At 44.3% G+C, this 12,664-nt stretch overlaps 1 protein-coding gene across 1 annotated transcript in view; it reads right to left on the minus strand.

Moving 5' to 3' along the window:
* Positions 1-923: 923 nt before the first annotated feature.
* Positions 924-12,664, minus strand: part of Utp6 (UTP6 small subunit processome component) — a 30,676-nt gene continuing 18,935 nt past the window's right edge. The window contains exons 12-19 of the mRNA NM_001398803.1: positions 11,189-11,268; positions 10,779-10,856; positions 7,852-8,031; positions 6,647-6,727; positions 6,401-6,510; positions 5,494-5,560; positions 4,302-4,374; positions 924-3,059 (exon numbers count right to left, since the gene is read on the minus strand). Coding sequence (NP_001385732.1) covers positions 2,905-3,059; positions 4,302-4,374; positions 5,494-5,560; positions 6,401-6,510; positions 6,647-6,727; positions 7,852-8,031; positions 10,779-10,856; positions 11,189-11,268 — 824 coding nt within the window. The 3' untranslated portion in view covers positions 924-2,904. The remainder of the gene's footprint in view (positions 3,060-4,301; positions 4,375-5,493; positions 5,561-6,400; positions 6,511-6,646; positions 6,728-7,851; positions 8,032-10,778; positions 10,857-11,188; positions 11,269-12,664) is intronic.

The raw sequence follows: 12,664 nt of genomic DNA on the forward strand, positions 1-12,664 counted from the left end.
CGCAGGCAAAACACTCAAAAAAAAAAAAAAAAGTTTTTTTTTTTCCTTTTGGTGTTTCCTCACAGGGTTTCTCTGTGTAGCCCTGGCTGCCCAAATGCTGGGATTAAAGGCATGCACCACCATGCTCAGCTATAAAATTAAAATTTTAAAAAGCAAATGACAAGACTGGGCCATGGTGGTGCATAACCATTAGTGCCAGCACTCGGGAGGTGGATCTCATGAGTTGTGAGGCCAGCCTGATCTACAGATCAAGTTCCAGGACAGTCAAGGTTATAAAGAGAACCTGTGTCCAACCCCCACCCCACCCCACAAAGAGGCAAATGACAAGCAAACCACAGTAAAGGCTCAAAAGTGCACTATATGTTCTAATCCGCATAAGGATTCAATATATAATAAGGGTCTATGGGTCGTATAATGAACCGAGAAAAGAAGAAGCAGATTGGCTACCCAGTGCTACAGAAGTGAGTCAACTGCTTGAGGAAGAGATCCAGTTGTCCAAGGCAAGAGAAGAAACTGAAAAAAAAAAAAGCCTTTAAAACTGAGGGTGGGGCTGGAGAGATGGCTCAGCAGTTAAGAGCACTGGTTGCTCTTCCAGAGGTCCTGAGTTCAATTCCTAGCAACCACTTGGTGGCTCACAACCATCTACGTGATGTGCCTTCTTCTGGTACACACAGGTACGTGCAGCTTGAGCACTCATATATATAAATAAATCTTAAAAAACCAAACCAAACCTGTAGGTATAGCATGAAAGCATGTTTACATAGCATGTGTGAGGCCCCAGGTCTGACCTCAGCACTGGGGAGAAGGGACAGAGTCACAAAAAAATTTCTCCCAGCATCAAAAGCAGCAAACAGGAAAGAAGGAACATCAACAACTTATCTGTAAGAAGTGAGAGACAAACAAAAGGTAACATTCGAAATGTGTTCTTTTAAAGACTTATTTATTCATTTTATGTATATGAGTACATTGTCACTGTCTTCAGACACACCAGAAGAGGGCATCAGATCTCGTTACAGATGGTTGTGAGCCACCATGTGGTTGCTGGGAATTGAACTCAGAACCTCAGGAAGAGCAGTCAGTGCTCTTAACTCCAGGCCCTCTTGATGTATTTTTAAAACATGAGTCCATAAGAAAAAGTAGTTTAAGCAATGACGTATCGCTTTCATTTACTGAATGGTGAATTATAAAACAATGGAAATGAAGTACGTAATCCCCAGTGCTGACAAGGGTGTTGGTGCCTCTTGCATTTGATGCTGGAAAGAGCAGATTGGCGAATTTCATTCCTTTACCTAAATTCAGCACTTTCACTGTCAAATAAGTCCCCCAAGGAAGTACCAGTGAATGTGACCAAAGACTGACAGAATCTTCACCAATACCATTTATAATTTAAAGAAATAATAGATGGCAAGCTCTACCCACAGGAGATTAATGAATAAGGCAATGGAATGCTATGAATTCATTAGGTGCTTCCCACGTTATTAAATGAATTAACATGAATTAAGGCTTACTATTCAGTGACTTGTTCTGAATACTCTTCCAATGATATCACAATATTAAGTTAAACCCAGGTCTAGTTGTTCAGGGCTCATCTCAGCCCCTTGAGAGGCTGAGGCAAGAGGATTCAAAGTTCAAGGCCCACCTAGACTTGAGAACTGTCAAGGCCAGCCAAAACTTTCAAGACCTGCTCAAAAACAGAAAATAAAAAGACAGCTGGATCTGACTCAGTGGTAAAGCTCCTACCAAAGGCATATTTAGGTTTATCAAAAACAAACAAACAAAACAAAACCCAGTATCAAAAAAAGTGAAAGGATTTATTTCAGCTTCCTCCCCTGCTCGGGCCTCCTTGATACAGTCCTTGGCCTGTCCATCCTTGGGCTAAATCACTTTCTGTACCACCGTAACCCTCCTAAAGGACAAACTTCTCCCAGTACCCAGCTCCTCCCTGTTCCTCATATTCTCAGCCTCCTTTCTTTCTTGTAGGTGAAGGAAGGCTCGTATTTCTTGAATGGTTGATTTAAAAGTACAAATGCAATTCAGATACAGATAACACAGTTACTTTGTTCAGCCTCTTAGATCACACGGCTCTCCGCTCTGCACTGCCCTGTGCTGGGATAACCTTGGGCACTGTGTAAAGGTTGTCTTTGAATTATTCAAATGTTGATTTCTTTACCAATGGAGTGCTGAGTACTGTCCGGACTTTGGAACTGTTATCTTTATGAAGCATCACCTGCTTCCTATTTCATAAATATTCGTCTCCATCACTTTCTGATTGGTTTAATAGCTGATGGTCTAGAGCAGGGCAGGAGAGGAAAGGTGGGACATCCAGGCAGAGAGGAACTCTGGGAAGAATTGAGAGGTGGGAGACCTGCCAGCCAGACCTGGAACTCGTCATATGGGACTGAGGAGAGGTGACCAACCATGTGGTAAATGTGGATGAATATAGATAGGATTAATTTATAGGAAACAGTTGGGAACAAGCCTAAGCCATAAGGCCTCAGCTTTCATAAATAAAGTCTCTGGATCATTATTCAGGAGCTGGAGGGTCGAGGCAGTCCGTCCACACCCTAGTCCCTCCTATCCCCACAGCCATCATGCAGGCTTTCACAATAAGAAGACACACAAAAAAATACTTCCTCTTGGGTTTGAACCGGCTCCCTCATACCAACTCTAGACTAGAGCAGTATATGCTTTGCCTGGAACGAGAAATGGAACTGAACCGAATGAGTTCTGTGTTTAGATTTGATAGGCACCAGCAGTTCTCCTTTCTGGAACCAAAGAATAATGACAAGTCAGAGTACCAGGTAACAAAGATCAATCCCGCCAGCTCTCCACAGCTCACACACGACTGTCACCAGCCTGCCCAAGACTTGCAATACAGGTTCAGCAAATTGGTGGCACTCCTCCCTAGTGGCCAGCCTGATGCATGGCGTGTTTAGCTACAAACATCGATGCTGACTGTCCCTGTAGCATTCTCATGGCTCGCCAATAGATCTGTCCGCAGTTCTCAGGTTTACCGAAGGGATGGTTCAATTCTTCGTTCATGTAATCCAGCCAAAGATCTTTAAAGGAACAAAAAAAAAAAAAAAAAAAAAAAAAACTACTGTAAACAGAGCTAGAAAACTGAGAAGGCTTTAATTAGGCAAATTCAGTTATTAAATACTAAGCCAGTTATAAAAGTCTAAGAAACTTCCAAACATAAAATCAGTGTAAGAGGAATTTAAATATACAAATAAAATGAGGCTCTCTGACATATGTAACCACTGTGGAGTATTTAAGTCCACCTATTGCCTCAAACATGTATCATGTCTTTATAGCAGAAACTCAGACTCCTTTCTATCCTCTCCAGACAGGGTCTCTTGTGTACTACCCTGGCTGCCCTGGAACTCACTCCATAAACCAGGCTGGCCTCACACTTAGTGATCCATCTGCCTCTGCCTCTCCTCCACTCAACTTCCTCCCTACTTTTTAAAAGACATGCTACACAGCTGTAACATAGTCAGCCCCACACTGTGCCTCAGCAAGCTAGCCCCATTATAACTGACTGTTTCTCCTTTCCTACTATGATGACCAGCTGTGACTACCAACCTGTACTAACCTTTTCTTTAGAAATACTTGCTTTGGTTTAATTGGTTTGGTTTTGAATTTTTTTGAGATAGGGTCTCATTCTGTAGTCCAGGCTAGCCCGGAACCCACCACATAGCCTGGACTGGCCTCCGAACTCCTGGCAACATTCCTCCTTCCACATCTGTAAGATTAGTCAGAGTCACTACATCCCAGCACGCACAGCTTTTTAAAGTTATTGATTTTATATTGTGTATGCACATACACACCGGTAGGGCATGGCACACGTGTGGAGGTCAGAGGACAACTTATGGAAGGCCGTCCTTTTCTACCATGTGGGCCCATGAGATCAAATTCATGCCTTTAGGCTTGAAAACAAGTGCCTTTGGCCATGGAGCCATCTTACTGAGCCACACAAATTTTCCTTTTTAAGAGACTCAAACCAAGCGTTCTCTGATTCAGAGTTCTTAAGAGAAGCAGTGGGTACAAGGAAGGGCTTGCAAACTCGAGTGACAAGTAAACCCTACTGCTGCACAGGTGGAGGCCGGAGCATTGCCAGGGCTTTGAGTCTAGTGAGTTCTAGGCTAGCTTGGGCTACAGAGTGAGAACCTGTCTCAAAAAAACACAAAAGGCAGGGAAAACACTGAAGAACTGATCTAAGGAGGGCCCAGGACAAACCAGAAACACTATTCTAGCCACATAACAACGGTCAGGCTAGGCTCATAACTGAAGCTACTTACCAGAGTCTGTAGACCCGAACTCTCTCAACGCCCTCTCGTAATACTCCCTCAGGTTCACCATCTTAGAGGAGTCCTACAAAGACAGTCAGAAGGTCTGGCTTCACTTACCCAGTAAGAAACTCACTATCTGTATTCGAAGCAACTACTACCTGTTACCAAGCTAGCGTAGTTTCTCATCTTATCCAAAAAGAAGGAAGGGAAACCCAGGCTGGGACTGGCTCAGCAGGTAAAGACACCTGCTACCAAGCCTGACAGCCTGAGTTCAATCCCCAACACGGCAGAAGCCAAGAGTCATCTCCCAAAAGCTGTTCTCTGGCTTTCACAGGTGCACTGTGGCACTCACAAAATAAACAAGACCAAAAAAAAAAAAAATTTTTTTTTTTTTTACTTTTTAAAAAGAAGAAAGAAAAACCATGTTTACCAGAATAAAACAAATGTCAACCAGACAAGCACTTAACCTCGCTGGCGAGGAGAAAGGTGTCTAACTACATTTTCAGGGTGCAGCTTGGGATGTGCAGCAGGAATAACACTTGAAAGCCTTGAGGGGCTGAGTAGGATTTACATGAAGAAATAAACAGAGATGGTTCTAGAGCCTATGCTGAGAACGGCTTCATTTTGAGTACCTGTGCTCTGACCCAGTTATAGACATTTTAAAACTTTTTTTTTTTTTGAGATTTCACTACACAGCCCAGGTTGGCACAGAGTTCACAGAAATCCTCCTGAGGTCTGGGATTAAAGGCATGAGCCACCGCACCTGGCTCTAAAACTCTATCACATAATAAATGCTAGCACATAAACTCAAGCCCATGACATTCAAAGTTAGCATTACAGGTAACAGTGTGGGATGCCGTGGGATGTCATCTAGGAATGGGATCATATGAGGGTGCTTGAGAGAACACTCTGAGAAAACAAGACAGAGTCTTGTGACCTCCTCGGTTTCTTCAAAGCCATAGCCATGTTCTCACAGTGTGTTCCTGCTCCTCCTGGGTAGCAGGGAGTGAGTTTACTTCAGATCACTCATTATTGCTTGCTGTTGCCATTCAATTTTCCTTTACATGCCTCTGCGGAAAAGCATATTTTTGCCCTGTCCTTTGATTGTGGACAGTTTGAATTCATCAGAGCTCTGTTGGCCTCGGTCAGAGTGTAACCACAGAGATCTGTTTTCCAGGCAGGAAGTGCTCAGAATACTCACCTGCTCCTTCTCAAACTGCATCATTTTCCTGAAAAACTCAACTGAAAATGGACGGCTTTCCTGTAAACTAAAAAGGAGTGAAAATGTTAGTTCCCACGGCGACGGGAAACCTTTTGCAACTCATAAGCAGGGGTGAATAATCAGGCTTTGCTCCCAGCAACAGGTCGTTTAACACAGTCAAACTGGACCTGCTGGAGCCAGGCCCAGGCCTCAGCTTGGAGTGGCTCACCCTTCATCACCCTAAAACCATTTCCCACACACGCTGTTACTGTCTGTTTTTAGTACATTGTTCTCTGTGTTGCCTTGTTTGGTCTCTAGGCTCAGATGATGTCCTAACGTAGTCATCCATTTTAAATAAGTACTGCTAGTACGTTTTACTGAAGAGGAAGGTGGTGAGAATTTTGGTTTTTTTGAAAACACAGAAATATAAGAATCTGTTTTTGTTTTAATACCCGATGTGGGATACGAGACTTGGCTGCTTCAGATTTGTCCACAGCAGCTGACTATGATTTGCCTCGCCCTCTAGCAGGGCGTGGTTCTGACAGCTGCCCATGGTTTTGGTCAGGGTGTGAGGTTTGGTATTGGGGACGCTTCAGAGGAGAGCCCTGACAGGACTGCTAGTTGGCTCTAATTTGTTGCTGTTTGTAAAGTAGTCATGTGCAAAGAGAAGAAAAGAAGAAATGGTGTGCCGACAGAGCTGCTTGTACGAACGACATAATTGCAATCATCAGTGACAGTGATCTATTTGCTATTTACCCCAAGTGTATGAACTGCAAAGTCAGAAAAAGGAAATAAGTTTAGAAAGTTTCTCGGGCCACCACTGCAGACACTATGTGTGGTGCACGGATAGTAGGTATGAGGGGCTAAGTGTGGGCAGGATGGGGCAGCTACGAGCGCCTGCGAGTACCTTTTAAACACTGCTCTGGCCTTTTTGTAGCCTCCACTCCGATAAGCCCAGTCCAGGTATTTCTCCTTCAGAGTTATTGAATTGGCACCTGTGACAGCTAAGAGAGCTCTCTACATTTAAAAGGAAAAAACAAAAGAACTTAGAGATATCAAAACATATTATGAAGACCCACCCAAGCCACTAGGTCATGACTTAGGATATGAAATATCCAATCCTTGCACAAAGGACAGAAACGGGAGCCTGTACCTTAAAGATGGCTTCCGTGTCCTCCTGACTTTCAACACTTTCACTCCACTCTGCCCAAGAAATCCACAAGGACAGGCAAACCTGCTCACAGAAAGGAAGCCGTTAGATGCAACTATGCAGCACCGTGCTCTGGAGACTTGACTGTCGTTACGGCCCCCAGCAAGTCATAAAAAGCAACACTTTGATAATTTAGTCCAATTCCAGTGGGGAATCCAACTGTAGCCATCATTAGCAATCATGAAGCGAACAAAAGCCCACAGCCAATCAGCCCCACGGCTACCCAGGCCCTGTGTCTATGGTCTGGGAGCTACTATACAAGAACTGATGTAGGCTGGCCTGCCCGATCTTCAGCACGGAGAACAGACAGCAGACACGGAGTCTGTTCCCCACCTGACCCGCTGCAGTCCATTTTCCCACTTCACTAATACAAAAGATTTACTGCCAAGTAAACATAGAGCATTAAGGTTTGAATTCCCGTGATTGCAGGGTGAGTTAATCATCAGATGTGGATGCACGTGAGAACATTCCATCAGTATTTTTTATTTGTAAGATATCTAAACAGAATAAGAAATCTTACATGACTTAGTAATGTTACAATAAAGGATTAGAAGTAACTTTTCGGGGTTGGGGATTTAGCTCAGTGGTAGAGTGCTTGACTAGGAAGCGCAAGGCCCTGGGTTCGGTCCCCAGCTCCGAAAAAAAGAACCAAAAAAAAAAAAAAAAAAAAAGAAGAAGTAACTTTTCTATTCAATCCTTGAGCTATTACCACATAACAGCAATTATCACTCTAGGGTTTGTTCTCAACAGACAAGTATGTTACAAATGAGCTTTCACAAGAGTCTTAAATATTTTCCAAAAGTTTCCAAAAGAGGGCTAGAGACAGAGTTCAGTAGATAAAGGGCTTGTTTAGCCTACACGAAGCTCTGGGCTCAATCTTACTCATACACATAAAATAATAAAAATAAACCCTAAATAAAAGAATGAAATATAAAACAAACAGTTCGGGTTGGAGAGATGGCTCAGTGGTTAAGAGCACTGACTGCTCTTCCAGAGATCCTGAGTTCAATTCCCAGCAACCACATGGTGGCTCATGACCATCTGGAATGGGATCTGATGCCCTCTTCTGGTGTGTCTGCAGAGAGCTATAGCGTACTCACATACATAAAATAAAATCTTAAAAAAAAAAACCAAAACAGTTCACAGACCTGCGGTTTGAGGTGTGCAAAGGCTTCTTCAAAGTGCACCCCTACATCTGGGCTCTTTGAGTCGATGAGCACTAGCAGTTTCGTCTGCCACATTGTGACAGAGTCCTTGAACAACTCAGTGCCAGCTTCTGCTACCTGTAGAGCTTCTTTGAAGAGGTCCTGGCGCAGCAGCAAGTCAATCTGAGAAAGACAAAGCACACTGTAAAGTGCCACCGAAAGCAATTACAGATATAAGAGGTGCACATACAGACTATTTATGGCAAGTCAAGGGCCTTCCCAGTATACCTTTTACCACAGCTGCTAAGCAGGCAGAAAGGGCATCTGAGAGTCCTCCTCCTTTCCCTGAGCCTACCCAAAGGACTGTCAGAAAGTCATAAAGCGGGCTGAAGAGACAGATGGCTCAGCAGGTAACAGTGCCTGCCTGCCTGCCTGCCTGCCTGCCTGCCTGCCTGCCTGCCTGCCTGCCTGCCTGCTGCCTGCCTGCCTGCCTGCCTGCCTGCTGCCTGCCTGCCTGCCTGCCTGCCTGCCTGCCGCCTGCTGCCTGCCTGCCTGCCTGCCTGCCTGCCTGCTGGGCAACCTTGTCAGCCTGAGCTCTGTCTGGATCCCACACTGAAGGGAAGAATCTCCTGCAAAGGTGCTCTCCTCATACACATGCCATGGCACATACCTACAGAGTGATAATAATTTCCTTTAATCAGAAATGGATGAAAAGCAGAGAGTCGGGGCTGGAGAGATGGCTCAGTGGTTAAGAGCACTGGCTTCTCTTCCAGAGGTCCTGAGTTCAATACCCAGCAACCGCATGGTGGCTCACAACCATCTGTAATGGGATCTGATGCCCCCTTCTGGTGTGTCTGAAACAGTGTACTCACACGTACATTAAATAAATAAATCTTTAAAAATAAATAAAATAAAATATAAAAATATAGCCTTTAAAACAAACAAAATGAAGAATCATCAAAGTGTTGAGTTTTTTATTTTACTTTAACACATATGGCCCAAAAAGTAAAGGAAATTTTATCTGTTCAAAGTATTTGTATCCACACTAGTTTATTAGAAATGAGAAAAAAACTAAAATCAGTTTACGACAGAATTTTACAAAATTGTAGAAAAAAACCCAGCAGTTTATAGCTAGTTCCTATAGCAACTGCATTTACTATGCACTGTTATAGGCCGAATTTAACACAAGAAAATCAGACTCTTCCCCATCACAGAGCTTCCAATCTAATGAGACGGTAAGATCTTAGCCTCGACAGCTACAGGAGGGCAGTGCAGAGCAAGAACGACCAGCACTGCCCATGGCATTGGTGAGACAGAACTTCAGAGAGGGAACCATGCACGCTAACACTTACGGACAAACAGGTACCAGACAGAAAACCCAGAACCCCAGAAGAGAGAAGCTCTCCAGCCAGCTTGCACAGGCGCTGAAGATGAGACAACTTAATACTGGAGGAAATTCACGGTTAGCATGATTAGAGGGTGATGTTTCCAGAATTATGGGCAGAGACCAAGTTAAGAAGTTAGAGTAAATTTAAAAAAAAAAAAAGGTTTAAGTAACTTTTCCTGAAAGATTATGGGGAAAAGCAGAATAATCTTGTAATTTTTATTTTTATTTGTGTGTTTAAGACACATCTGTTGTTTGTGTGAGAGTAGACATATGCATGCTGATATAGGTGTGTGAGTGTGTGTGTGCATATGTGAGTGAGACATACATATATGAGAGAGACATACAGACAGACAGACATATATGCCAGAGGTCGATGTTGGGTGATTTCCAGAATTTCCTTCTATTTTTTTTTTTTGCATCTGTGTATGCATGTGATGTGTGCATGTGTGTGCACTGTACAAATGTATATGCTGGTGCACATACATGTGTGTTCAACCATATTGATGTGTAATGCTGATGTTAGCTTCCTCCATAGCTCTCACCTTATTCACTGAGGCAAGGACTCTCAACTAAACCCAGAGCTCAAACACACACGGCTAATCTAATTGGCTGGTTCACTCTGGGAATTGTGTTCACCTCTGGCACACTAGAATTCTAGGCATTTACATGGGTGCTGGGGATCCAAACCCTGAACTGAACAGATGAACTCCAGGGTATCTATCTGCCTTTTGTGCCAACAGCGCAAAAATGAGAAGAGTTAGGGAAAGCAAAGAGAGGAAGGAGAAATAGACAAGGGGAAAGAAGGTGGTTGGGAAGGAAAAAGGAGGAAGTGAAAGGAAGGGAACCCAGGAAGAGAAGTGGAGAGGAATGGAGGGGAAGAAGGGGAGAGTAAGGAGGAGGAAAAGGGGAGGGTAGGGGAGAGGAAGAGGAAGTACAAGAAGGGAAATGGGAAGGGGTGAAGGAAGGGAAAGGAGAAGAGGAGGGGAAGGAAAGGGGGAGGGGAGGAAAAGAGTAAGGGGAAGAGAGGGAAAGGGGAAGAGTGGGAAAGGAAGGAAAAGGGAAGGGAGGAAAAAGGAGAGAGGGAGGGAAAGGGGAAGGGGAAGGAAAGGGAAAAAGTAAGGGGAAAAGGGGGAGGGGAGGGCTAGAGAGGGGAGGGGAAGGAGGGAGGGCTGAAGAGGTGGTACTACAGTTAAGAAAACTGGCTATTCTTCCAGAGGACTCAGGTGAAATTCTCAGCACCCACACAGCAGCTAACAAGCATCTTTAATTCCAACCTGTTCCAGGAAATCCAAAGCTCTCTTCTAGCCTGTACATACATGGTATACACACATATACACAGGCAAAGCACTCATGATATAAACAAAAAGAAATCCTTAAGAAACAGAGGAGAGGGGGTGTGGAAGAGAAGAGACTTGAGGGAAGAGGAGAACTGTGGGAAAGGGAGCACTACTTCCAGCCGGCTCACAGTTTGTCCTGCGGACATGTACCTGAATCAGAATAAAGCACACGTAACGTGCAGTGAATGTGCTCTCTATGGCCTTACCCACTGCTTGTACTGGACTTCAGAGAGGAGCTTCAGTTCATGGGCCTTCCTGAATGCACGCATGGTTCTTTCCAGCCTCTGGAATCACAAACATGTCAGGTCATCAAGCAGATTCTGGCCGCCTCTGGCCAGAGCTGGGCAAAAGTGATTTTGCACATTTCTGAGAATTCAGATGGCTCTGATCTGAACGGGTGACTCAGGAAGAGATGCGCTAAGCACAGTGCAATCAGCAGAAAGCTCTCCTGTGCAATGTCCAGATTAAGGCAAACCAGACTAGATCGTCATGACGACAGGTCACCCACCACAAAAAGCAAGTGATTGAGCCTGGAATGCTGGGAGCTGCCCTGTGTCCTCTCTAGAGAACAAACACCTTCTGACCATCACTGTAGCTATGCAACGCAAATCCTTACCTGCCCCCTGAGAGACACACTACTGGTCTTCTTAGAAAACCTCTCCAAGCAAAAGGTGATGTAACACTTCCACATGGCCTCTGGAAAAGTCAGATGACTCCAGTTAGGTCACCAGTCCTCTTAGTTCAAGCACCTTTCTTTCAAGAGGAAACTCCTCTAAAGGAAGTTTAAGTCAGGAGCTGGAGGTGGCCCAATGGTTATGAGCACTTGCTGCCCTTCCAGAGGATCTGAGTTAGGATTCTAGCATCCAAACTGGGTGGCTCACAATCTGTGTAACTACAGCTCCCAGAGATCGGACAACCTCTTTGAGCGTCTGTGGGTACCAGCACATGTGACATTATTAACTCACAGGGGAAAACACACACACACACACACACACACACACACACACACACACACACACACACAAATACACATTAAATAAAAATAATAAAGTGAATTGTTTTTAAAAACAAAGTTTAAATTAACCTGGCTTTAAAAACAATTGTTCCCATTGTTTCCAATCAAACATATCAGATATTGGGAGAAAGGGACTGAGCAATCACAGGAACTCAAATTCTGGTCTAGGCTTTCTACCTCCACTGCCTTCATTATCCAATACTACCAAACAAAAGTGCAACCTCTAAAGATACAGGGTACTCCCATGTAGTGCCTCATCCCTTTAACCCCAGCACTGAGACAGAGGCAGGCAGAATTCAAGGACAGCCTTAGTCTACACAGAAAGTTCTGGGCCAGCCAAGGCTACAGAGTGAGACCCTGTCTCCAAATAAAAAAAAGAAAAGGAAAAAAGATATAGAATAATAATCATCTGAATTATAATTTCTTAGGGTTTGGGGGTTGGCTTACTTTGTTTTGTTTTTATCCGAGACAGGTTTCATGCAGCTCAGAGAGGCCTCAAACTCACTCTCTAGCTAAGGAGAACCTTGAACCCTGGATCGTCCTGCCTTTATCTCTAAGGTATTTACATTATGAAGTCCGTACTACCACTTGCAGTTTAGGCCAGGGCTGGGGATCAAGCCCAGGGCTTCATATGTTCTACAAAGCACTTTACCAACTGCACCACATCCCCACCCTTAAATTATACGTGAGTATTATTTCTGCCAAGCAAATGAGCATGAATGTCTCTATTACTGAAGAAGTCCTCGAAGGCTCACACACACCTGTGGTCCCAGCCACACAGGGGTCAGGAACTCAAGGCCAGCCTAGGTTACATGAAATCTCACCATGAAAAAGTCTAGCTTTTCCCCATCACAGGGATAAGTATGTAGCTCTGTTGGTAGTGATTGTCCAGCATGCAGGACACCACACACACTGACTCAGAAGTTCAAGGTCACCGTGGCCTATCTAGTAGATTGAGTTGCTGTCTCAAGAAAAGGAGGTATGAAAAGGCTGGCAAGACAGCTCAACACAAGGGCCTCAGCCCACTTCCTAGGTAGGACCCACATATCAGAAGCAGAGAACCAGGGGCTGGAGAGA

The sequence above is a fragment of the Rattus norvegicus genome, chromosome 10 (genome assembly GCF_036323735.1).
Source record: "Rattus norvegicus strain BN/NHsdMcwi chromosome 10, GRCr8, whole genome shotgun sequence".
NCBI classification, from domain to species: domain Eukaryota; kingdom Metazoa; phylum Chordata; class Mammalia; order Rodentia; family Muridae; genus Rattus; species Rattus norvegicus.